The following is a 26601-nucleotide window of genomic DNA, read 5'->3' as shown; positions in this document are numbered from 1 at the left end:
CCAGTTTGTGGGCTGGGGGAGTTTGAGCCTTGTGAATTGGTCTGGTCATAAGGCTGAGGGTGGCTCAGGAGAACCTATTCCCTTCAGTGCTCAAAGTGCCAATGAACTGCCCAATGCTCTGCAAAACTGCCATGCTGCCTGTCTTGCCAGTGTGACTGTTGTCTCAAAGCTCTGTCCCGTGCTTTCTGTAACCCTGTTGATGGCTGGCACTTCAGCAGGACCGATACAGGCTCATCATGGCAGAGGTGTTGAGCTGCGTGCCCTTAACGAGATTCAGTAATTCTAGTCACTGATAGAGTCTCATAAATCAAAATTCTGGCACCTGGCACAAGAGTCTGTCAGTAACCCAAAGGCCAGTGATTAACCTGCATACTGATTTCGCAGTGACATAGGCACCCCTGATTCCCACAGTCCACGGAAGGCAGCTGCTGTAACTGGGGAGTCCTGGGTTGGAGTGGTGTGTCAGAGCTGTGCCAGTGCCCCACGTGCTGCACTGTCTGAGGTGGCTCCCTTTGCTGCAAGCTCTTTCCTGAGCCTTGTTCAGCAGCATTCCCTGACACCAGCTCTTCCTTGGCCCTGCAGTGCTGAACATGTAGTAATTTTTCTAACACTGCATTATGCAGAGTCAGGAAAATTATTATTACCCAAGGCAATTTTATATAAATTACAAATTTCTTTTGCAGTTATCACTTTAAATTAGGACAAAATGCTCTGTGATTCATGAGTTGATCCAAGGCTTCTGCCAAAGAAACAGAATATATGCAAGGAGGGAGCTGGTTTTGTTCTGCACTGTGCTTTCCACTTTCATGCAACTCTGTGGTATGTCCAAGACATGTAAGTGAAAAACAGATTTTCCAAAACATAGGTAAACTCTTCTGCCATGTGTGATGTGGATAAGGGAGGAAAAATATAGAACTGGAAAAATCAAGAAGAGACTCACCAAGGGTGGTTTTTCAGAGTCTGACCTCACAGAGGCTTGGTGCAGTTGTCACTCTGACACAACAGGCTTGGGATATTTCCATTCCTTCAGCTTCAGTTTGAATTTACTGTCATGAAACGTCCATCTCTTTGATCTTCTTGGAACCTGGCTTCCTTCAGGCCCATGGAAAAGGCTGCAAATCAAGCCTCATCCTTTTTCACTGCATTTGATATGTCTAACTTTTTAAATTATTTTTTTTAAATTAATACAATCAGAAAGATAGTTTAAATAACAATATTCAGCTAAGGCCTTCTTCAACAGATTTGAGTGCAAGACTGAAAATGAACTGTTATCTCTTCAGTTATACTTACAGAATGCAGATTTGAATTGCAAAAAGGCCATTAAAATAGCTTGTGCAATTTAAAACAGACTGAGTTAAACTGACAAAGCAGAAAATAACATGAACTAGAGATGCACTTGTGTGCTATATCATGTTAATGACTCTGTTTTCTAAACCAGGAACAGCTCAATAATATATGTTGCTTCCAAACAAACATATGTTTTATTAAAATAAATTAAGATAGAGAAAAATACAGCAGTGTGAGATGGGAAGGAAAACAATTATTCAGGAAGATTAAGCTTGCTATACATCAGAGGTTTGTGGCATGACCCACCAGGAATTTGTATGCTGTTTGTAAAGATTTTATCTGCTGGTTTTACACCTGGACTCCATCCTTTTGTATGCAAGACCATGAGCCTGTTGTGACAAAGATACAGAATAAGAGGAAAAGTTGCCCAAGTGTGGTACACAGATACTTGAATAAAAGCCATTTTGGAGTTCAAGTTATATGACCTTTGAGATGCAAGAGGATAGTGACAGCAGAATAGGAAAAATTGGGAGTTTGTTACGTGTTCAGTCTAAAGGCCAAAGCATTAGTATTTTGAATTAACCTGCTTCATGTAACTGCTTGTGTATGATGGATAACTGGCAAAAGAAGTAAGTTAAACCCCTTTGTGGCAGCAGTTATGTTACACTGGCAAATAAAGTAACAGCATGTACCTCTCTTGTGTCTGGAGTTAGTCTGGTGATGCCTCTTCTCCAGGAGCCAGGCTGTGTTTTGTATTCCTCATGGTGAGGCAGTGCATGGTGCTATTGACTCCTCCAGCCAAAACAGGCTGCAGAGTTTCACTCTGCCTGTGATAACACCATAAAGGTTTTTTTTATGCAGGCTGATATCCATATGTTACGGGCAGACATGATGCTGCCTGGCAATGTGATGTGATCGTTCCTTACATCTGCATTTTATTGTACATGATATGCCTGTGAGTGCTGGATGCCTAGAGATCCCCCTCTGGCTAATCTGTCATCTTCCCTTGACAGCTATTAAACAAGGATTTATCAACATGACTCAAAGGTATCTTTCTGGCACTTTTAATATGTAGAAATTTCAATAAGGACACTCTCTAGCTACTTGCTGATGCAGGCCATGCAGCAAAGTCAAGCCAGATGTCCTCAGGAGGGTTTTGATCCAGCATCTATTGGAAGAAAGCTGGGGCATTCAGATGAGCTGAAGACTTCATCCTGAAATGGTTAGTACATTGGGCTCTGTGATTTCTTTCTGCCTGCCATGGTGGCTCCTAATTTGGCTCTAGCCCAAATCACCCAGGTGGTGGTTAGGAGGAGCCAAACATTTAACAGCTGCTGTGTGGCTGAGCCGAATCCTGCTCAGCTCCAGCCGTGCTGACCAGTTCAGGCTGCAGAGGTGGGACCTTGGGTCTCTCCCAGGACTCAGAGTGTGATCAGGTCTCCCTGGAGTGTGGCCAGAGGGTGCCAGAAATGTTGCTGGTGCACATCTGGGCTGGAGGCTGCTTTTGAGCCTAAAGTTAACTTAGAGCACAGGTGTTCCCTTGTAGTTCCCCAGCTGTAAGAGGCTTTGGCCCTCATATGACTGCTGCCTGGGCACTTGAGATGCAGGAGGGTGTTAATCTGGGTGGCTGGATGAGGTTTGTGTCATTGTACTTCTGGTTGTTGACAAATGAATGAGTCTGTGATTAAAGCTGATGACTGATTTGTTAATTCGAGTTCTCCAACTCTGACACTGTATTGGCCAAGACAATTGTTCAATTTGTGGCTGGACATTGGTTTTCTAAACTTTTATGTGAAGTTCCATTTTTTTCTGTAAACATACAGGATTAAAAATAGTGAATTTGAGCTGTGTCTTCTAGAAACTGGAGTTCATGTAGGGATAGCTGGGATGTGGTTTACTTGGGCTTCTGGTATCCATGTGTCTCCATGGAAGTGCCAGTGATCAAAATATCTAGTTGTAGATTAATTGCAGCTAGCTTTTGGCAGGGATTCATGTTCAGATGTTTTAGTATTTAAACCACTCTCATAGTATCAGATAGAGTTGGCAGGGGAAAGAAGAGGAGGTATCTACTGCAGAGTACATACACTTTTCTTTTTAGTATTTACGGTAAGTGGGCCTCTATTTCTACCTGATATGGTAATTCCTTTATTTGGTGTTATTCCTAATAGTGATAAACTTTGCAGAAAATTCCCACTTACTTAGCTGGTAGATGTTATACACGTCCAATGTAGGTAAATAAGGTTGTGCTTGAAAATTAAAGTCCTGATTATTTTGAATGTGGTTATGGTTTTGTATCACTGGCTTCAAGGGGCTGTGGCCTATGCTCTGAACTTCATATTTCTCTCCTGTTTACTAGCTCTTCTCTGTCTGCATGGCTTCCAAGGGCTCTTCATCTTGTTGTAGCTCTGAGTATCACCACTCACCTTGGGTAGTGCAGCCCTGCTGCTGCTCAGAGACAGCGATCAGAGTCAGGCAGTTTGGCTGTTTGGAGAGCTGTGTAGGATAACAGATATCTCCCACATACAGTAACCAGGGCAAAATTGGTTAAAAGGAATCTTGCAAAGATAAGTACATCAAAGACTGGGAGGTGCTGAGGTGCAGTGCAGATCAGAGCCAAGGGAAGAGCTCAGACCAGTTGTGCTGTTCAGTGTTTGAAATAAGGAATAAATCGGTACTTCTGTTGTTAGGAGGCAGCTAAGAACCGTCATGTAAAAGATACGTAGAGCTCATGTAGCTCTTTAGGTAATATTCAGGTTCTTAAATGTGTCTCTAACCTGTTGTTTTACTAAATTACCCCATCCATTACAATGTTTGTAGACAGAGCCATCTATTCTGCTCTGCTGGAGTTAAATCTGTAACCTCTGATAAGTCTACTTTCTAATACAGCATTAAGAAAGGCTGAACTAAGAAACTAATAGTAAATATGCATCATAGATTCTTGTATAAATTATATCAAAGTGGAGGAAATTTCAAGTACAAGGATGCCATCCAATTTATTTAAATTCAAAGGAAATGGAATAAATTTACTTAATTGATCCTTATTTTCTAGGAACAAAGACCAAGTGCAGTGAGGAACTTTAGATCTATCAGCTTATGAAAACTCGCCATAACTTGTTCATAAACCCAGCTGCATGTTTTTCACTTGACCATCATGGACATTGTGATGCAGATCAAGTTATTTTGGTTATAAACCTACATCTGTTATGTCAAAGGCTGTTGCTGTGGGCAGTTTTGGCTTTGTACTTGCAGAATCAAACTATGGCAGTCTTCAAACCCTTCCCCTGCTAAGAGTCTTGTTGGCTGAAGAGCAAAACATGGTTTTGTTTTGTTATAAAGATATATAGCAGGACTGGTAATTAAATTCGGTGCTTGGGTTAGTGAAAATAAAATAGTACTAAGCAGAATATCAATATTAAGTGGAATGTTTAGTATGTGCTGCCTGGTAAATTCTGGCAGGAATTGCAGACGAGGAAATCTGAAATAAACAGTAATTTAAAAATCATTCAGAAGTAGATTACTCTGAAATATGATTGCTGAGCTCTGTGTCTGTGTGTTCTACTGATCGAGAGTACACAAGTGTCAAGGTAGAACACTGGCAAAGTGTGGAGTGTCAGAGCAGTGTGTTGGTGAGGGCCACAGCAGACATTGTGTTGCCCCAGGCAGCAGTTATTTTATGAGTCAGCTTCGAAAAAAAAACAGAAGAGAACAGAACATAGGAACTTGCTGTAGGACCCAGCAAATCATAGGCTGTTGTTAATCAGAGCAGTGGCAAATGCATACAACTTTTTCCCCCATCCCTGAGACTCTGCAGGAAAATTCTTTCATCCGTGGTGCAATTGACTCCCTTCCTCGTTCCCACATGCCAAAGGATGGGCACTTCTGATGGGAGGCAAAGGGGGGCTTTTATTTTCTCTGCTTCTTTTTGTTGCTTAGCAGCTGAGCTGCTGCTTGTACACAGAGCACGGCGAGCGCGGTGCCCAGTCGGAATGAAAGCGCTATTTGTCATCTTGATAAATCTTATTTGTAACACTTCTGTAAAGGATGTGACAGATTAGCTGAAGGAGAGATCTGGGGACATAGGGTAGCACACAAAATTTAATTCTGACTGATTGGATGTCACAATGCAAATGAAGCATGGTCTCATATGAAGCAGTAATTGCAGCTGTGTTGTCCATTGCTTTGTATATTCTTTGCATTTTCCCTATTGATTAAAAAGATGTTGCTATAGTAGCTGGAACATAAGTTTTCTCAGTGTCTCTTCTCATGTTTTATTGATTTTTACTGCTTAACAAAAACTCTGGCCCTTCCTTATTTCTGAAAGGGGCCAGTTGTTTATAAGCTGCAGATACGTATCAGCAGCTTTGTAACAGCTTAAATCTCACTGCCATGTAGGTCTTGTTGACAACAACAGAAATAAGACACATAATTCTGTCTGAGGTGGCTTTTGCCTTAGTCCCCACTGCTACCACCCTGTGGAAATGACTGTGTGATCATTCTGTGCCATTGTATCTACAAGCTTTTCTTACCCACAGGTAGCTGACACTTAGTCTTAGCTCAGCCCCATCACTTACTGTGGACATATATTAAGGGTAGCAAAACTGCTAATTTGTTTTTACTGTATCATCTTTGGGACCTAGGCAAAAGGCTTGAGGAAATTAAAATACTTAGTGACTTTTTGGTAAAATATTAATTTGAAAAGAAATCCTGGGGGAAAATACCTGTAAATTGAAACCTTTCATTTAGATATATCCACTGAACACCATTTCCACGTTCTGAAAATGGAAAATAAAATATTAACCTTTACAAAGAGCTGAATTTCGCCCAAAATTAAATTAGCAGATACTTTAATTTGCAAAAAGAAGAGTGGATTTTTTTTCATCAGATTCTTTTGTCTGTCCATGTTTTGAAATGTCTTGTGACCTGGCATACCACACCTTTGCCACTCTATGTTCTTCAAAAAGGCTTAGGAGAGGCAAGATACAGGGAAAGGCTGGATGAAACTACAATATCCTTCCCCCTTCAGCTGAGAGTAGATATGTATTTCTTCCACTGGAGTGAATTCATTAATTTTTAGACTGCAGCATGCAAAACCAGAGCAGTGCAAAAAGATCCAGAGCTTTGTCTCTAGTTATTTGTGTCTCCATCCACAATTTAAGGCAGGTTATTGATGGCAGAAACAATCATTTGTCAATTTGAATGCTAATTATCTGCTCAAAGCAGAATCTCTGTCTCCATCCCTTTGCAGATTCAGTTTACGAACTTGTTTGTGGCTTCTAGATGTTACCATGTTACAAATATTACAGTATTTGATGATGAAGATGATATTTTCATCCCTTCCAAGTATTAATGTGCAATTTGAAAACTAATTACTTCTTTATCTGGGTGCCTAGAAGCTGGTGACAGCTGTAGGAGTATTTGTTTTGCAGAACTTCCACTGCTTCCCTTCCATGCTATGACTTGTTTAGTGAAATGAGCAGACAACACTGGAAATGGTGAAGAATGAGCACTGAATTCTCTCCTGTAACTCATCTCTTGGGCCACACAGATCACATTGTTTAACAGTCTCTGTTTGGTAGCTGAGAGCATTTATTTTTCTTTTGAGTGTACCAAGCTGGAGGTGACTTGTTCTGTCTGTGGTAGGCATTACCACTATGGAGAGTGGCTTTATCAGCTTGAAAAAAGGTGGGTGTTTGGATTTGTCACAGGCCCTTCCTCGTGGCTCTTCAGGAGAAGCAGCAGGCTGATAGTGTCAGCTTTTGGAAAAGCAGCAGTGCAGTAGGGAAAGCATGTCATATAGTCAGGAGTGTGTTAACTGCACCCCTGGATACAGGGATTTTATTACTGGCTTTGCCCCTGCTTGTCTGGATCCCCTTGGCCAAACCAGAGCACAAGTGAACTTGATTTTCTTCCCTCCATGGAGAAGGAACTTGATTTTCTTCCCTCCATGGAGAAGGAACTTGATTTTCTTCCCTCCATGGTCTCCTTTGGTTAATAACATGGGGGTCCTTGCAAATTACTCCCGTAACTTTAACTTTATTAAGGCGCCTAAAATTTTCATGAGGAAAAGCAACTTCCTGAGTGATCAGCCATAACGGTAAGAAGAAAATGGTACAAATAATTTTTCACAATGAACTGCAGTTTGGAGATGAATGAAGGATGTTCAGTAAATAGCTTCAGCATAAAAGCAAGATATTTGGGCTTTTAAATTCAAATTCAGATATTGTTCTGAAGTGCTGCAGATTGTGTGAAAAACATTGAAACCACATTAAAACAACTTTTCATTTAAAGGAGAAAGTAAATTTTCTGTTTGATTTCAGGCTGAAAAAATGAATTAGTTGGGAAAGCTGAATGGGTTCAGTTTTGCATGGCATTGTGTGGAAACAGAATAGAAGGAAAAGGAAGGTATTTCACATTCTTCACATTTTTTATATTCAGTCAGGGTCAGCAGTCAGGGTCAGTCATAATGTGGCTCTCATCATAGCCATCATTGATTTGTACTCTCATCTTGCTGAGAGCACTTGTAGGTAATTTTGTAAGTCTAACAACAGGTTTCTGCTTCATATTTTGCATCTGTGAGGTTTTTAACTGAGCTTCATAAAGATAAGGGGCTAATTTTTATAGTCACTGCGTAACCAGGTTAACTTCTGATTGTAGAAACCTAAATGAGGTGTTGACCTTTTTTGTTTGTTTGTTTGTTTTGGTTTTTGTTTGTTTGTTTTTTCATTTTGTTTTTAGTCTGTGAACATATAGACCCGGAAAACTTGAGAAATCCTGCTTGTTTAGCATTCAACAATTTGATCTAGTAAATGAATTGTGGGTATACTGATGCATGGTAACCAGCCTAATGCCCAGAAAATTATAGTGACCTTGTTTGTTTTTTGGTTGAAAACAGTAATAAAGTCAGGATATTTTCCCAAGAAGTAACTGTGTGAGCTGTGTGCTGGAATTGATTTTGATTAGCACCAATTTCAAAGTTAGCTGTAAAAATAATGGAAGTATTCTGGTAATTAAAGAATATGTGCATATTTCAACAATTCACGTAGATGAGCTGAACTACATGTTGCATTGTAGTAACAAGGTTATTTAAGGTGCTGGTGAGTGGGAAATGGTCATTTCCCAATGCACTTGCTCTGGTGAATGACAGCCAATCTCATTTTTGTAATAAAGAAATATTCAATATTCCCATGTGCCCTTGGCTTGTGGAATAGTTTTGTGGCTTTTTGTAGCAGTTTCAAAATTACTGGTCAGCAGGGCATGTTTATCCAAGGAACCAATGCTTAACTGGCCCTAAGTAATAACTATAATTGACAAGATCCCTGTAAAACTTGAGATATGCAGACCAAGAGGTTAAGAGAATTTTATCTGTGGAGGACGTGCCTTTAAGGTCCAGCCAAAATGACACAGTTATTTTGCTAATGGTAGATATGAAATGATTAAGAAGAAGGGCTAAATTTACAGATCTGTTTAGTAGACAGTTCAAGGTGAGTTGTCATGGACAGACAGCTCTATAAACTGTGCTGGGGGTGACTCCAATCCATGGAGCAGTTGGGTGTTTCTGAGTTTTCCTGGCTTTGACAGACTTCAGGTGAGCTTGCCACAGGCTTGAAATGGGTCAGTCTTCTAGGCTGTTTCTCTGCTTAGGTTTTCTGGCTCTGGTATAGTTGAGACTAAGCAGATCTGCTCTGAGGCCCCCTGATCCTAAGAACCGCTGTTCACAATTCCCCAGGGAAAGGCATCCATGCTGAACCCAGCCTAGGCGTGCTCAGTGGCATTCAGTCAAACAGATGTTGGATATTCAGGTATGTTCTTGTCTAATGCCTTTTGACATTAAAATCCTCTTGGTCGCATCTAAAAGCCATAAAAGATCTGATGGGATAAACGATTGCTTTAGGAAATAGCTACTAATTGTTACAGTCATCTAATTGTCCAGTTTTGCCAAGTTTATTTAAAAAAAAAAAAAATTAAATGTCAAACGTCCCACAGATGAAGACTTGTCAGCTGTAGAGCAAAGCAGAAATCTGTTCCCTTGTCACCGTGCACTGGCTCCAGTGTTTATGTCCTACAGTGGAGATGCAAAAGTGCTGATGACTAAAGAGTGACTCTTTTAATTGCATTTGGTTATTTAAGCATTACAGATCTTAGCATCCCTCATTGAATTCTCTGGGCGTTATTCTTCTCATTTTATCCACCCAGTGTAATTAACATTATTATTGTGAGATGTTCATCTTAGTCTTGCTCTGTGAAAAATTGATGCTGATGTCATTTAGGTGTTTTATCTGGTGGTTAGTCAGTGGCTTGCAGAGTAATAATCCCTGTGGGAAGGTTACATTTATCACATGTTTCCTGTAGGTTTAATTGCAGCCAGAGATAAAAACAAACACTGGGTGCTTCATAGATTGATTGGAAAAGCCCAGCAAAACATGGAGTGGAGCATAAAAAAGAATGTGGTTTTAATCCCAGATTGATTGGAAGAGCCCAGCAAAGCATGGAGTGGAGCACAAAAAAGAATGTGGTTTTAATCCCGTCTCCCAAATTATACTGAATAAGTGTAGCCTGGTTCTTAAAATACCATCTTAGCAGCAGCAGAGGTAGGAAAATAGATATTTTGTCTTCTTGGAGCAGCATTGGTATAGAGATCATCCTGGTGCAGTGCTGCAGAGTCACCCCACAACTGCTGAAGTGGGGTGCAGAGGGCCATGGGTGTCCCAGTCCCTGCAGTGTGTGGCATTGGGGATCTGTGCAGCTCACACAGCCTCATCTGGCCACCCTGGGTAGTCCAGAGTGAACTGACTCTTCCTCCTCTATTCCAGAGTATTTCTTTCTCTGTTGAGTTAAATGAAAGTTCCTGACTTTCTTGTAGGCACAGCCTGCTGCTTAAAAAGTTAGTAATATGTATTTTCTCGACATTCATTTATTAGAAGACTGTTAAGCTTGACATAACAAGAGCTAAATAGTAATCTATCTTTCATCTTCATTCTCATCAGTTCTCTGACTTAAAGTTGAAAGGAGTTGGGAAAACTTGTCAGTGCTGTGTATTTAGTCAAATATATATAGATATTCCTGGGTAAAAAAGAACTAGACAGAGTATCATCAATGCCTGGATTCTTTCCTCACAGTGGGGTAAAATAGCCCATCTCCTGTGGCATTTAGCCACACTTTTAAGTAGGTAATCAAATTCCTCATTGACTTCTTCAGCTGGATTTCAAAAAAAGAAGTTATTATTACTGTACACCAGTCGTATGTTCAAGTCATCACCTTCGTCAGTGACAGATGCACTGATGCACAGAATATGCTGTTGTGTATTTTAAATTAAGGAAATAGATTATAAAAATGAGCAGCCCACACAATTTCCTCATATGACCTGTTCTGTTCAGTGTTACTTTATTTTATCCAGTGTGGGTAGTGTTGTTTATCCCATCTTTGAGTTTGCAAGAGCCTAAAAACAGCAGAAAGTGCATACCCCCATCAATCCGAGTGGTATGTCATCAGCATTGAGAGAACAGACACCATCCCCTGCCCTCTATGTAGCGAAGTTAAAATTTGAGTTAATAGAATAAACTCTCAGACCTTGGAAGGCAGCAAATTCCTGGGTAAATTCCATATGACAGCGCTGTCTGGAACACGAGAGGTTGAGTGCTGAACAAGGGCCGAATATGGGGCCTCTTTCTCCATTTCCTGTCAGCTACGGTGTTTAGCCTGGCTCAAGCTACTTGGCAGTGCAGAGTCAGCTTCCACCCACTTCAAAGACATCCAGTGCTCAAAACAGGAAGAATTCTTTGGAATCAGATATATCCCTTAACTCTTTCCTAGAATACTAGTCGATGGAGGAGAAGCTTCATATTTTATGCACCAGGAAGCCATTTGGTACCTGAGGTGGCACTAGTCAGGGTCACTTGAAGGGTCATGAGGGTGAACTCCAGTGGAGGTGGTTTCCTCCTGGGCTAGGTCTAGAGTTGTGTGAAGAGGCAGATCAGCAGCATTGCTCTGTTTGAATGTTTCTCCCAAAAATTAAACCCTGATGGCCACACCAGAGGGGTCGTGTCCCAGCCAAGTCAAATCAGAACATACAGGGAAGGAATTACCACTGTGGGCAAACTGAAAACCAGAGTCTGGCTCCAAAAAATGCTTGAATACCCTACTCTATTAGACACCATCTGGAGGGGATGGACCTTTTATTCCAAGAAAGGTGATTAACATAAAAGACAGCATAAGAAGCTGTAGAAAAACTAGTTTAGTAATCCAGTGGGCATATCTGATAGTACTTACTTACCATCAATAGTCAGTTAACATTTACCCCATCCACTGCTTGCTTCTAGGTACAGAGAAAATTTCAAAATGTCATATGAATTAACACCTTTCTGTGTGTTAATAATAACAGGGTAAAGGGATAAATCCTCTTCTCTGTGAAAGTGTTAAAACAAAGTAACAAGCCTGATAAATTTACGTGCTGCTGACCAAAGACACCCCTTGGTTGAATCTGTTCACGCCTTCAGCAGTTGTCCAGGTGCACCACTATATTGAACAAGGTGACATGTCTCAAGCCACAGTGCACAGATCAGGTGTGACTGGATTGTCTCCTGCCTGCCTGTCTACTTTCTTGCCCCTGTTACTGTAGCACTGAAGAACATGATGTCATTGGAGTCATCTGCCCATTTATCCGTGGGTGTCTGTGTGTGTCAACCATTACCATAATATCCAAGAAGCACACATGGATGACTCTTATCTTCTGCCCAGGTCTGATGGATTTCTCCAAGCCCATTGATGTAAAAGCTTTTGGATCTCCAAGGTCACTGAACCTGAGTATCTACGTGAATCTTCTTTCAAGTGCTGCAGCTCAGAGCAGGGTTACTTAGAGCTGGAATGCTAATGCTTGATATGAGAAGAGGGACCAGAATTTTATGCTGCTGTGGGTCCACTGCAAAGCATGAAATATGTTCTTGGGGTTTTTTCTTCCTTTTTCTAGTGCTGCTGACTGAATGCTGGGATGCTGTTCACTAAAACCGTGATTCCAACTTTTCTCCTTGGCTTTGCAAAGAGAATTAAATGGGAGTAGGACTCCCTCTAATGCTGAGATGTGGAGTTAGAGCTCTCACCACTATAATCTGTGAATTTAGCTACACAGTTCCTTAATTAAAAAATTGTAATTAAATTAAATTGCTTTTTTTTTCAGGTGCTTATTTGCACAGGAAATGGAAGTGGGAATGTTTAATAATGCAGAGTGAGATTTGGAGTTTATAAGTTGGAAGACAGAGGAACAGCACAGAAGGTTCCACTGAGTAGCCAGTGGGTTCTGGAAGCATGGATGAAACTTTCAGTTGTCACTCTCTCTGACCATGAGCTTTGCCTGAATATAGGGCATTGTGGCCTAAGAAAACAAGTCCCTCGAGCCTCTATTGCTCAACTTAAAGAGCAGACAAGAAGGAGTCTCTAAAGATTGTACCATAGGATACAGCAGCCTATGATAGATACATCAAAAAATGGGGTTGTTGGACAAACCTTTCTCCCATAGCTGTGCTGATCTCCTCTGGGATATGCTTGTTCTGTGGATGGAGAAAGGGCATCTATTTCTGGGACCATCAGCCAGAGATGTTTTATGAGCTCGATATTTGTCCAATAGAATTACATGGCCCATTTCCCTTAATATCTGTTTATACCTAAACCAGCCTGGAAAGGGCAAATCTGTTTCGTAGAAAGTTGGGATGTTTTTAAATTTGGTTCTATTCAGATCTGGAGCAAAAGGCAAGACTGCAGTTGTGCAGGTAACAAAATTTAGGATTCATTCCCTCAGAGTCTGATGGTCTGAAGATGAAGTTCAGGTGCTCAAAAGACTTTTTAAAAAACGATAGGAAATAGTGAAGAAAACTGATGCACTTGCTGCTGATAGGGCCTCGTTGATAATTCATCCAGCTGAAGTTTCTCTGCCAGGGATTGTTATATTTACAGATCACCAGAGTCCATGAAAGCCCCTGATCTGTTCACCAACATCTTCCCTTTCACTGTCTGTAGAGCTTCTAAAGCACCATCATATTAAAATGGACAGAAATTACCTAGGTTATGAACTCTGTGGGTTTTGTGGATTTATTTTTATTTTTGGCTCAAGAGTAAGTACAAATACAGCTATTGAGAAATTTGCTGATTCCACAGGAGTTCATAATAGGACTAGCTAGAAAACAGTACTGGTGATTTTGCAGAAACTCCACTGAAATTTCCCTGGTGCAGCTGTGTCAGTGGAAAAAAAAATTATGGAATAGCCTCCTCTAGTGGCAAATGCTTTACTGAGATTTTTTTGAGTGCTTGAATCGTGGGGGTTTTTTCCCTAATGAGGAAAGTAGGCTAAAATGATGTCTGCAAAATAAGTGGTTAGAGCTTTGCCTGCTAAAGGTTTATCCTTCTAGTTCTGATAAACACACTGAGCATCTTTTACTAACAAACTTTTTCCTGTGTGCTCAACTCCCCATGAGAAGCATAACAGTCCAGGACATTTTTTCATCTGACTCACATTTAGGGATGTCTTCTCATCCTTGTCTGCTGAGGGCTTAGATCAGTGTTTTCAGCTGTTTATTTTCATGTGTTATCGCAGAAAAATAACAATAATTTGCCATGTTTTAAAATATCAGGAGAAATTAAGAATAAAATCTGAGGGATTAGACCCAACCCCAAAATTGTGTCAAATTAAATTACTTTCAACCCATTACTTTCCCCTGGTAAATAGAGAAATCATTATTTTATTAGAGCTAATTTATTTAATTATAATAAATGAAATTAGTTTTAGGAGCACTGATGTGTGTATTGATTTTGGCTGTAAATGCTTGCAGGCTGCTGAGAGAAGAGCTTTCCTTGTGAGCTCTGTTTGCACAGAGTGTTTGCAAATGGCATGGGTAATGCAGAAACAGAGGAGTCGGAAGGGGTTGGACTTGGCAGGAGGCACTGTCATTTCCAAACCATCTGCTTGATCCTGAACGCTGCAGCCACTGTGGTTGGGCTGCCTGCCACTTGGCCAGGACAGGGCTTTGCATACTTCATGCCTGAGTCTGACCTGGACCAGGGTCTTTTGGATTTGCTCAGGTAGGGAGGTGGTCACCTCCAGACTCAATTCATCTGGGCTGCTGGAACCTCATCCCAGGGGGATGGAGTTGGAGTCTCTGCTGATCCCCTCATCCCTGATGTCTGCCCAGTGTTTCCTTGCCATTGTCTCAATGTGATTTTCAGTGGGGGTTTTCAAAAGCACTTCAGGGAGGTCAATAAATGCATGTCAGGGAAATGTAATGGCTTTTATGCTTCCAATTCTCTTAAGTGTTTTTGCAAATCCCATCACAAACATAGGTGCAACATCCAACTCTTTTCCATCAACAGGCAAACTAGTGAAGGATATGGTCTTAGATTTGGTCTGTAATGGAAAATAAGGAAAACAGTCCTTTTAGCTTTAAGCATTGATCTGGCACCTGGAGTGCTCGATGTGGGTTAGAATTATGCTCTCATGAGTAGGCTTGGGTTAGACATTTACTGTGTTTCCTTTTCCATCTTTGGCAAGTTAAGTAAAAACTGTGTTTGAGTTAGAAGTTTGCCACTGTCCTTGAAATTTGCTTTCCAGGTATCAGAAGAATGTCATTCCACAGGGCTCCTGGAAATGCACAGGTGAATATAAGAATACTTGTAGGTCTTTTTTTTTTTTTTTCCAGTATTTGCTCTGTGTTTTTCCTTGAGGGTGTGGTAAGAGCCAAGCAAGGAGCAGAGACTTTACTCTGAGCTGCTACACAGTCATCCTGCCAAAACCTCTGCAAATATTGGTCTTCCACTGCCTCCTTGGTACATGGCTGTGGCACAGCTGTAAGGTGGCATGGACCAGTAGCCCAATGTAGATCTGCCTCATTTCCCCCATATATCAGAGGTGGAAATGATTCAAGATGCCTGTCCTCGGGTGTTTCAGTGCTTTCTTGGGTGTCTTGGGAATGCTTGACAAAGCATTCTGTCTGCTTATAGGAGTAATGCTGCTAGACCCAAGGTAGGCTGAGTATCCCTGCACAGACAAGTAGACTTGCCCTTTAGGTTTCCACCAAAGAGCCAGTTCCTGCTAATAAATATTAACTTTCCCACTCAGAGCTGCAAAGTGACACAACACAGATAAAAGGTCGCCCTGGCAGGGCAGCTCCAGTGTCATCCTGTCCTGTGGGACAGCACAAACAAGGGCTGCTGACTTCAGAATGAGAAAATAGAAGTTACTTTTGGCATACTTTGTTTTGCAACTTTGCTAAAATGTTCTGGATAGAATATAAAATAAACATCATATTCCAAAGAGTGCAGTAGTTTCAGAAGTTTAAGCTTGTTTTGATTCTGTCTTTCCTGCTTTATTCTTATGGCATAACAGTAGGACATTTCCAGCTATTTGCAGGCAGGTATCAAAGCATCTCTCACACTCTTCTGTTTTCAATGCTGTGTCTGACTTCAAGTCCTGATTTTGCATTTGAGCTTCTGTTGGGCTCGAGAACTTGTCAAAAATTTTATAAATTGTTGGGACAATTTCTGACACTTGCGAGTTTGCAGGTGCTTAGTTTCATAAGCTTAAAAATCTGAATTTAAAGCTTGCCCTTTCTGTTAAAACATCGGTTTAGTTGCAGGACACTTTTAAAACATGATAGATACATTGTGTGTAGACTTGAACTGCACAGATGTTTGCAACTGCAGGTCTGCTCATTGTTTCTTGCACCCTTACAATCAGCACTTAACTCCTAGTGCATGTTGGAACATGCTGGGTCCTTCGATAAAAATGCTGCTTTTTGCTCCCTGGGACTGTACCACCAGGTGGCAGATGAAGCCAAGGAACGAAACTGCTGTGCTGAATTTGCACAGCTCCTCGTTGGAAAGTAGAAACTGAAACATTCCCTGAATCAAAATATTAAAGTTTCACTGTTTAACGGGTTTCTTCCTTAGTTTGAATTGCATGACAGGGTAGTGCAATCAGGTCAAAAAGAGAGGTAAAAAAGAATTCCCATACAAATATATGATATTTTTACTAATCCGAAACATATGTAAAATTATAAAATTAGATTAATTGAGTCACTTTGCTTTGGAGGTAAAATATATACAGCTGAATGGAACTATGAAAATATAATGATCACTAATAAGACAATAGTCTATGCAGAGCAACAGCCTCAAGAACCCCAAATGGGTATTGTTCTGGCTGGGCAGGAGTTCAGAGTACTCTCTTCTCCTTATCACCCCGTCTACAAGGAGGCAGGAGCCTTCTTATAGTCATCATCTGTGTTTCCCTGGCAAGTTTCTGTTGTAGCTGCTGTTCAATGTTGCATGATGTCGCTCCAGAACTGCTGAGACAGCAATGCTGTGCTTGCTCAGCCATATTTTGCATTTGAGATTCTTTGGTCATAACAGCAGCAGCAGCAGTGGAGCCTGAGTGATTGGCCTCATCCTGCCAGACAAGCTAGATGGGGATTTTGTTTGCTGGATTCCAGGGAATAAGGTCAAGCCTGATTGTTGTTTTTTTTCTGGACAAGGTAAGTTCAAAACTGCAAAGTATGGTTCTATAAAGTAGGAATGCCTATGCTAGCTTCTTTGGCAGTGCTTGAGCCCTTACTTCAGCCTGCATTATTGCTTAGATGCAAAAGAGAGAAAGTTTGTCTGTTGTGGAGAACATGCACAGAAGGTAAAGGACTGTGCTGGTAGTGTGGCTTTGTTTTCTGGGAGGAGAGTTCTTGATACCGTCCTTGCTGCACTATTCCCAAACCAGCCAGTAAGATAACATGAGGCCACAAATCCTGCTGGAACCTGCCAAATTGTCTGTTCTGGTCACTTGTAAAGAGAACAGATGTGGCACTTAATACGGTGGATAAACCGATCAAATCGTGCCTTAAAGGGACTCTTTTTTGAGGGATAATTTGAGCTTTTTTCTTTAGATGGTTAGAAATGTAAATGCCCTTTCCAAACTGGGGGGATTTTTTCCCTTCATCCTGGTTTTCCACTCATGTGCTGGTTTTGGCTGGGACTCCATCACATGTAGTGGTTACTTGGGAAGACAAATGCCATCTCTTCAAATGTCCACCCCTTCCTTCTTCTCCCCCCACGTTTGTATGCTGAGCCATATGATCTGGAATATCCATTGGGTCAGTTTAGGTCAGCTGTCCTGGCTATGTCCCCTCCCAGTTCTGCATCCCCAGCCCACTCACTGGTGGGGTGGGGTGAGGAAGCAGAAAAGGCCTTAACTCTGTGTAAGCTCTGCTCAGTGATGACAAAAACATCCCTGCGTTATCCACACCATTTCCAGCACAAATCCAAAACACAACCCCATACCAGCTACCATGAAGAAAATTAACCCAGCCCAAACCAGCACAACACATCAGTCATCTGCAGTTTTTATAATGTGGCAACCTCCAGTTCTCCAGTGAGTCCTCCAATGGCAAACAGCAGCTTGATTTGTATTGATACATAAGGAGAAGAATAAAAAATGGCTGTTTTATTGCAAACTCTACTTGTGCTGCAAAAGGACTACTATAAAGTTGTTTTTTAAACAGACACCCCACAGAGATAACTGATACTCTAGCAGAGGTAAGATCTTAGCTGGTCTAAATGCAGGGATCTCAGAGGAGCTGTGTTCCTTTGTACCAGGTGGTTCCAGTCAGGTGTTGAGGGCACATAATAGGCATAAAGGGATCAGAGCCAAGTGGAGATTAGACATGAGCTGTATTTTCCATTTCTTAGTAAAAACAACAAACTGAACTAATATGCAATGAATAACTAGATGGTGATAAAGGTTAGCTGAACAAGGTTGATTTTGTCAATATACAACTCCAATTTTATAGTAAAACCTTAAGAATGATTCTGAACTGCTTAAACCATTCTTGAGGTAGCTGGAGAGTACAGAATAATGACATTATAATAAGATCCATGTAAACTTTAGGAAGTTTTTTTTTTACAAATTGATGTAGGCTTTGGGAATCCACTGTTGCTTGTGAGAAAAGAACTACATTTACAAGCAGATTAACCTTGTTTATATTGCAAGACAGAAGCCACTTTGGGCTTTTCACTGCTTGTCAATAATTGTCATGGGTGACATAAAACCTATCATCTCAAGGTCAGTTGTCTGAAATCAATAGAACTCAGCAGGCAATTAGAAATGGACTTGCAGACGTTCTTCCACATGGCTTTTTGACTTTTCCTGAAAATGGTGCCATTTCCCAGTGGAGAGATCTAAGAATCAACTTTGTTTTTTCGGCCCATTGCAGTTTTCCTGGTGTGGTACCATTCATTTCTGGCAACAATAATTAAGGCTGTTTTTAATTGTACGGTGTATTTGGATATAACCAATATTCACAGCTTGATTACAAGCAATCATGGCATAACAAACAAGGACTACTCGAAAATTGTGACATTCATGGCATGATATGTTTCTGCACAGTTGTTGTTGTGAACTCCAAATACATAACCAGTAATGTGTATTAGTAGACACTGAACTATTATTTTTGGAAAATTGTTTACTAGTAGTAAATTGGTGAGCTTCACCTTTCAGGTCTAGATTCAGCACAACATAAATGCTAAGATATGTTAAAATGCTTTGGAGACTTCAGTTGCCAAACTTCATTTTAATAGCTGAAGCCCAGCATCTGGAAGGTGTTTGCTTGTCTATGACTTTAAGGGTCTGATCCTTAGCAAATCTCATGCATTTGCAAGTGATTGAGTTAGAGGAATTGAGAAGTTACTGCTCCTGAGCTAGTTTGGTGATTTTCCTCCCAATAGACAAACTGGTATTTGCTCATTGTGGATGAGCAAATTCCACCACAAAATAAACCAAGCTCATGCACATGTGACTTGTAAACATGTCTTGGAAGGAGTGGCAACCCCTGGTGAAGAGTCAGAGCTTTTTTAAATAGCTCTTCTCTACTACTTGTAATTATATGATTCCACAATGAGAAAATCACACTTAAGACAGTATTTGACTTTGAAATCTGACTCTGCTTCTAAATTGCCTAAATTGCATTATTTACGTAATATGTGAGGGCAGGCTTAACTTGCTTTGCTGAGGAAAGATAAGTTAAATAAGGTCTCAGTCAGGTTCAGCAAGAGAAAATTTGAATCCAGCCCTTGATTAACACAATTGAAGTATAACTGTGGCCACGTTTTGGACCACAGTGTTTGTAGTACTGTACATCTTTAAAACCAAACCTCAGAGTTTTCTTCGCTTGTCAAAACTGCGTTAGGAGTGGCTGGCTTGGTTGACCCAAACTAGAATATCTGCAATATTTTTCACTATATCCAAATATCAAATTATGAACTTTTCTGAAAGGCAGAGGTAAAGCTTAACAATTTCAAAATCTAATTACTTCAGAATTGTTAGCAGATTTAATTCTTTTAAGTGCTTTTTTGTACTTGCAACATTTGTGATACATCGATAATGCAGCTTATTTAAAGTAGAAAGAAAGTATAATACATATTCTACCTGGTGATGTTGTTGAGCTGTTCCTATTGCAAAATGCCTTACAATAAAGGCCATCAAATAAACCAAGCACCAGGCTCCTATGGCTGGTGTAATGCACTACAGGATCCTGTTACAGCCATTCTTTGTAATTCTAGGAGGCAGAAAATAAAATTTGACACTCAAAAATAATAAGTTTAAGTAAATCATGTAGGAGAAATGTACATTTATGTCCAAGAAATGGTTAGATGTTGCCAGAACAATGCAGCTACATTATGAATCTTTAATGATCTCTGAAAGTCATAATGGTCTGTCACTAATGCCCATTAATGATCTCTCTATACCGCGAGTATGGGTTTGATGTTTCTGGCCAGTACCTTAGAGAATACTTTAAATATGCCTTAAACTTTCTCTGATCTACTCCCTGTGTGTCTGCTTCAAATGTAGACTGCAATTGCCTGGGTAGGAGCAGCTTGTAAGGCAGCATGGCTTTGGGAATAAGAAAGTCTTATTCAGGTAAGATGTATTTAGGCAATATTTTTTAACAGGAAAAAATTAGAAGGTATTTCCTGGCAACTAATCCTCTGTAGAGATTATAAACTATATAAAGAAATTAGAGTTTAATATTTCTTAATATTAAGAATGTGGTTGTTCTTTGACTTCATGGAATTTCTCTGGTAACTCTAAAAAAGTGTTATTTAAGAAGGATAAGGCAGGTTACTGTTAATTCCTACTGATTGGGACTGTAAATATACTGAATATGCTGCTGAACTGGCAAATTTGTCCTGATTGAATGTGTATTTCAAATGTCAAACAGGTTGATTTTATGGCCTTTTAAGCATCTGTGCCACATATTTAGTTAATTTTGTACACAAGCTTTTTGTCAGGTATAAGCCTTGCTTTAGAGAAAACACCTGCTAATTCCAGTTCTTTCCTAATTGCCTTTCGTCAGTGTACTGTGTCTAACCGTAACTGAAGGCAATCTTGTTATGGTGTTAATAACTTGAAAACATTTTTAATACAAAACCATCTTAATTTCTCTATTCTTTTGCAAATATTTTAGCTAAAGGCTTATGATGGTGTAATTTAGTTTTCTTTAATAATGAAAAAGTGTGTTCTCTGCATGTGGTACGTGAAATGATCAGATTACTGTAAGAACCAACGCCCTACGGCTAGAAGAGAAAAGCAAATCTCTTGGAAAATAACCCAATATCAAAAAATAATCTGATAGGCAGCGTGTACAGAGCATTAGATATTAACTGTGAGAGTTTGATAATAACTGTCTGGGCCATATATCATTCTGTATTAGAAATAACAACATTAATAATCAACTTCTAGGACAATGCACGCGGCATCCATGTTTCTTTTTCTCTTCTAAATTAATATAGTAACTCTAAATATAGTAAAGTGTACAATGTGAATTAAGCAGTCTGCAATGTTTTTGGCATTTACAGAATATAATCACTTCATATATGATCCAGATCTGCCTTTCTCTTCTGCAAAAGCGCAAAGTTTTATAGCACGATGGCGGTAAAGATGAGCCTGAAACAGGCAAAAGAGTTTGCTGTAGTTTAGATTTTGGGGAGTACGTTGCGTAGCCACAATGTACGGTTGATTACGAACCTTGATGTTTGATTGTAACCTTGCTGTAAAGAGCCGCGGAGCCGGAAGGTGTGCGGGGCGGTGGAGCCGGGCTGGGCGAGGAGGAGCGGCCCCGGCGCGGTTCAGCACCGCGGACAGCGGCAGGTTCTCTCCACCGGCGCTATTAAGACCCGTCTGGGCTCTTAATCCTGTACAACGTGCCTTAGGATGACCCTGCTTGAGCAGGGAGGTTGGACCAGATGATCCACTGTGTTCCCTTCCAACCTGTCCCATTCCATGGTTCCCGGAGCCGACTCCCGCGGCCGCTCACCCGCGGCGGGCACGGCCGGGAGCGAGGGGGACGGCACCGAGTGCCGAGTAAACACGAACGCGTTCAGTGCAAGATTTCAACGCCTTTCCTTGGTCGCCTCAACCCTGCCCTTTCAAGCCTGTTGTTAATTACAGCCAGAGGCACCGCGGACGTTTGTTGTGATTAAATATCACCAGTGACAGAAACAAAACTGCAAAGTGGACGACCCTGCTGGGGCAGTTACCCAGACTAACTGTAGGTGTCCCTCTTGCTTCTGGTTTTAGTAGTTTTATTCGTTTCCAGTACTTTCAGTACTGGAAATCTGTCCCATTTGTTTGGTTTGTAACTGTTTACAAATTCATGTTTTACTGCATGCTTCCTGTAGAGGAAATTCTATATTTTGCTGAAAACTTCCTGAAAAGACTTTCTATCAGAACTTTTTAAGTGGGCTAAAATTTATGGCAATAATGGTTTAAAAATATAGTTACTGAGTAAGATGTTTCATATATTACAGAGCTGGGAAAAAAAAGAAAGTACTGTGGGAGGTGAAAGTTTCTTCCAGGATTAACAGTTCTACTCTGATTCCCTGTTTTTTGTCCGCCGTTGAAACATTCTGCATTTGCTCATATTTGTGAGTCAGGAAGAAGAAAGGCAGAAAAAAAAGGTCTGTATTTGTGCCTGTATGAATGTAGAACCCATATTTGCAGAGGTTTGAGATGTCCAGTTCCAGTCCAGAGGAAATACAGATGCCAGCAACTTCTGGGAGCCATATCTTGCTCCCATCATATGAGGGGAACTGCCTGGGCATCCCTGCAGGCCTTGCAGAGTGCTGTGGAATTGAATTAATTCCATATGGCTACATCACCTCAGCAGCTGTATACGCAGGTGCCCCTTTTACAATTAAGACACTTTATTCTCTCATAACTGCCCCATATAGGAAGCAGAAAATGCAGGGAGGTCTTCCTTCATTATGTTTACATGGAATGGGCTGAGTGGAATGGCTCAAATGATAACACTGAAAGATCAGCCCGGATAAATTCTTACAATTCAGCAGGCTTATTTCTGTGCCTTAGAATCTAATTCTGCTCCTTGTTCTTTCTTTCCCAGCAAAAGTTCCTAAGCCTTGACATGCTGTGTTGTAGATAAAGCTAAACTAGCTTTATTTGTTTGTAAACAAGATAAAGTTGACCTCAGCTGAAGGATAAGGACATCGAGATACTGATGGGTTTTGTGGCTACTGCTCATTAGAAGCATGTTGTAATTTTTAATGAAACAAGGAAAGAAGATCTTGGGAGGACGAGGTGGAAAATTAGAATGATAAACAGGGGGATGAGGGTTGAAGGGAGAGAACAGAAATCCTGATGATATATCATCATCTGCTCAATAGGGTGTCTGTCTCCTGTGAATTTAGCTCAGCATGATTTAGCTGTGTGACTGAGGAGTTGCAAAGGCCATACACATGGACTGGTAATTTAATTAAAATCACAGTATTATCTTTGTATATACTTGTGCAGCTTAATGTACTCATTTTGTGGTGGTTTTAGGAAGAAATGTAGCTACAAGGTGGACAGTTATGGAGTCTCTGTATGAGCAAATGTGTCCCTATCGCAGTTCAGCTGGACTTAAGTGAGCAGTAGCCGTGCTGAACTTGGGCAGCTTCATATCTAGTTCTCTAATTTCTAAGCAATGTTTTTCTGCATAGCAACAGAACTTTTCTGTGCTTTCTGTTGAGGTCTGAGTTCCCAGAAATGTACCCAGCCATCTAATGCGAATATTGGGAGCGGCAGCAGATGTTCTGCTATTAGCTTCCTTCTCTGAATTGAGTTCTCTGAATTTCTTCTAATTTGCTTGTGTGGAATTTGCATACACATTTTTTCTAGTCTTCAGACCTATTTAAATCACATACAGCAAATGCTGGCTTGTGGTTCTCATTCCTGTTTGCTAGCCAATATTTTTTTTTTTTGCTGTTGCTTGCAAAAACAGTGCATCTAACCTGTGGTAATGAATTCCCTTCGGTTTGTTTATGATACATTGTATTTTTCATCTCTAAATCCCCTTGTGATTTCTAGGCATCACCTTTACTCTGCTCTTGCCAGCAGCAGCTCCTGCTAGGCCTGGAGTTGTCATGAGGCCAGTTGCTGGAAGGTGTGTGTGTGGGAAGTGCGACTGTGCGACTACTCGGGCTGGTTTTATGTTCACATGTATTACTGAGCACTGCCAGAAGCAAGACACTGAGCTACATGGACCTTTATTAAGTAATTATTTAGTTTTGATGGTGGCAAATGTTATGTGTCATAAAAATTCATCACGTAGATTACAGTCTGAATCACCCTTCAGCAGTAGTTCAGTAAAGCAGAGGTAGTGTTTTCCTACATGTAGCTGTGAAAGTAGTGGTGGGGTTTTTGTATGGGAATGAATTGCCACCAGGAGGTGCCTTTCTCTGCTCTTTCTTTGTTGCACAGTCCAGATATTTGGTCAGATGAACTTAGATAAACCTAATTTTTGCATCACTGATCTTAGGTCTTGTCATGTATACGTTCATACCATGTGTATTACTTGGTGAACTGAGACAGAATGGAAGTTCAGGCTCATGGCTCTTTTCCTAATCCTCAAGGATATTCCTTCCTTCTGGTTACAGAAACTGAGACCAGCATTTTGTTCTGATAAACTGGTACCAGTTCCATGACAACGAGTGAGCAAGGCTCCACTTCCACATTTACAGAAGAATCAGTGACCCAGTACAGGGTCTAACTCTAGTTCCTACAGAGCTCTGCTTCCATCCAGGACATGGCACTTTTTCCTCAAAGTCCCTTTCATTTCTGACCAGCTCTGCTCCCATTCTCATTTGTCTGTGTAAATGTGGTGTCATGATCTTGGCAGTCAGGTAGAAGTAACAGAAAACCATTGCCAGGCTCTTCTGACCCCAGCCCAGGTAATTTGGTTTCATTATTAGAGAACAGATGAGTTTTACATCATTAACACAGCAACAGAAAACAGCAAGCTTGGCATCCATCACATGATCACAGGGGAATGGGCTCTGTAGTTATGTCAAGTCAAGCAGTGGGACAGAAGTTGGCTTCTGAGCAAAGCAGGGACAATGACTGTGAGAAGCTGGTCAAAATGCTTGGATGCAGTGGGAGGGAGAGAGAACTCTCAGAGGCTCCAACTCACTGGAGACCCAGTGAGTCTGTTTTCATCAAGCTGTTGACAAAGGTTGAACCATCAGATCCATAAAAAGGTGGGAAAAGATCTTATTTGAGTAATGTGGCAATTTCTAGGCAACTTGCCTTGGCTCTGTGAAAGGCTATTTACAGTGTTTTGTCATGTGTAAAGTGGCCTTATGTTAAGTTTGACAGTGGCATATAGCCCACACTTCGTGTGTCCCATGCTGAGATGTAAATATTTCAGGGATGATAAGCTGTCATTTACATTGATGTTTCCAAGAGTCATCATGCTGAGAGGTGAATGAACAGATACTTCTGTGCATACTGATGTGGGAGTATAGTTTGCTATGGCTTTGTGGTGGGCAGAGAAGTCTGTTGGTCACTGCTGCAAGTTCCTGCCTCAGACTGGGCTCCCCAAGACACCAGAATAACATGTTCCCAATTTGGGAGCCCACAGAGCTGTGGGACCTGATCTCTTCTGTTTGTTCTGTGACCTTTCCCAGCTGATTGGCACTGATCTTTTATGCACCAGATAGACGATCTTTTGTGGTTGACATTTTGGGATGGCTGAATATGGATTAACCTAGGCAAAAATATTTCCATTTTTCTACCTTCAAATGATGCTCTCCTTCTCCAAAAATGGCTGCACTACCAGGTCAGATCAAATCAAGTTTTGACTGAGACAGTGCTGTAAAGGAATTGGAATTCACAGGCAGAAAGGGGAAGGAACAGGATTTCTCTATTAGTGTTTTCTCTGAGAATCTGAGAGTAAGCTGGTGTTCTTGATATGTGGTGTCATGGCCATCCTGAGCATTTAGCAGGTCATGTAAGTCATGAGGAAAAGACCCAAATTCTTGTCAGAGTCAGAGGACCTTTTCCAAGCAAACTTGTGTAGATAAGAGAATGGGATTAGAATGTGAGAACCTTTTGTAATGCATCAGCTGCATAATTATTTTTTAAATATCTTAGTAGTCCTAGTGAGATGACTCATGTTGAAGTCAGGGATGTGTTTCTCTGCTTTGCTGGATGGGGGCCAGTTTTGGCACATCCAGTCCTGTGCAGAAGTTGTACTGGTGTGTCTTCTGGTGTTGGGATTCATGATTCTGTATCCTGAAAAGACAGAAATCAATCAGCCAATTAATCCCTTGAAGAAGAAGTGAGCTTTTAAGCAAAATGAGTCCAGGTGGCATGTCTGCACTGGTGTCACAGCAAATTATTTTGATTTTTTTTTCATGTTTCTGAGCAGGGCTGTTCAGTGCATTTCTGCAAAGCACCATGGCACAGACACACATAGGAACATCCATGTTGCTATTTACAAGTACCCTTATGCTCTCAGCATAAAAATACTTCACTTTGCAGCTGGTCATCGTAGCCATTCTTTACTATTAAGGTTAATTTTAAGGTAGGCCAGTTGGTCTGTTACTAAAATATCCTCAAATTTGAGCTCTTGGTTTGGAGCTGCTTGAAGGCTCAGCTCTTCCACTAATACCTTTTTCCACCTTGCACTCAGAAATAAACCTCTAGCTGACTCTTATTTGACCCACATCTAGGGGAAAACTGGGCTCTCAGGGGTAGTGAACTGGCCAGCAGCCCATGCTCATCCCTCAGGCAAAGAGCACCCAGGCACTCAGCGTTCTGCAGCGCGTGTGTCCAGCCTGGAGCTGGCTGCAGAGGAAAGGCTGAGTCATTTCCATGGGATATTTCACGGAGGAGTTAAGTGATGCGGGACTTGGGTCTGAACAGCTCTGCTTCCTGGTGAATAGTAATTTTGTTTACTTAGAAGAGCAAAAAATCACTGGGGGCCTCAGTGCTGCTGTGTCATCCCTGACTGGAGGAAG

General features: G+C 41.0%; 1 protein-coding gene across 10 annotated transcripts in view; it reads left to right on the top strand.

Annotated features, from left to right (window-relative positions):
* FGF13 (fibroblast growth factor 13) overlaps nt 1–26601 on the top strand; it is a 313357-nt gene that overhangs the window by 221310 nt on the left and 65446 nt on the right. Inside the window, exon 1 of one of the 10 annotated variants that reach the window (XM_064670081.1) lies at nt 20179–20224. The exons of the other annotated variants lie outside the window; for them this stretch is intronic. Coding sequence (XP_064526151.1) covers nt 20194–20224 — 31 coding nt within the window. The 5' untranslated portion in view covers nt 20179–20193. Of the gene's footprint in view, nt 1–20178; nt 20225–26601 lie in introns of those variants that run through there. 10 annotated transcript variants of the gene reach the window in all.

Source organism: Pseudopipra pipra, chromosome 13 (genome assembly GCF_036250125.1).
Source record: "Pseudopipra pipra isolate bDixPip1 chromosome 13, bDixPip1.hap1, whole genome shotgun sequence".
Taxonomy (NCBI): domain Eukaryota; kingdom Metazoa; phylum Chordata; class Aves; order Passeriformes; family Pipridae; genus Pseudopipra; species Pseudopipra pipra.
This window is presented reverse-complemented; position numbering and strand designations above follow the sequence as displayed.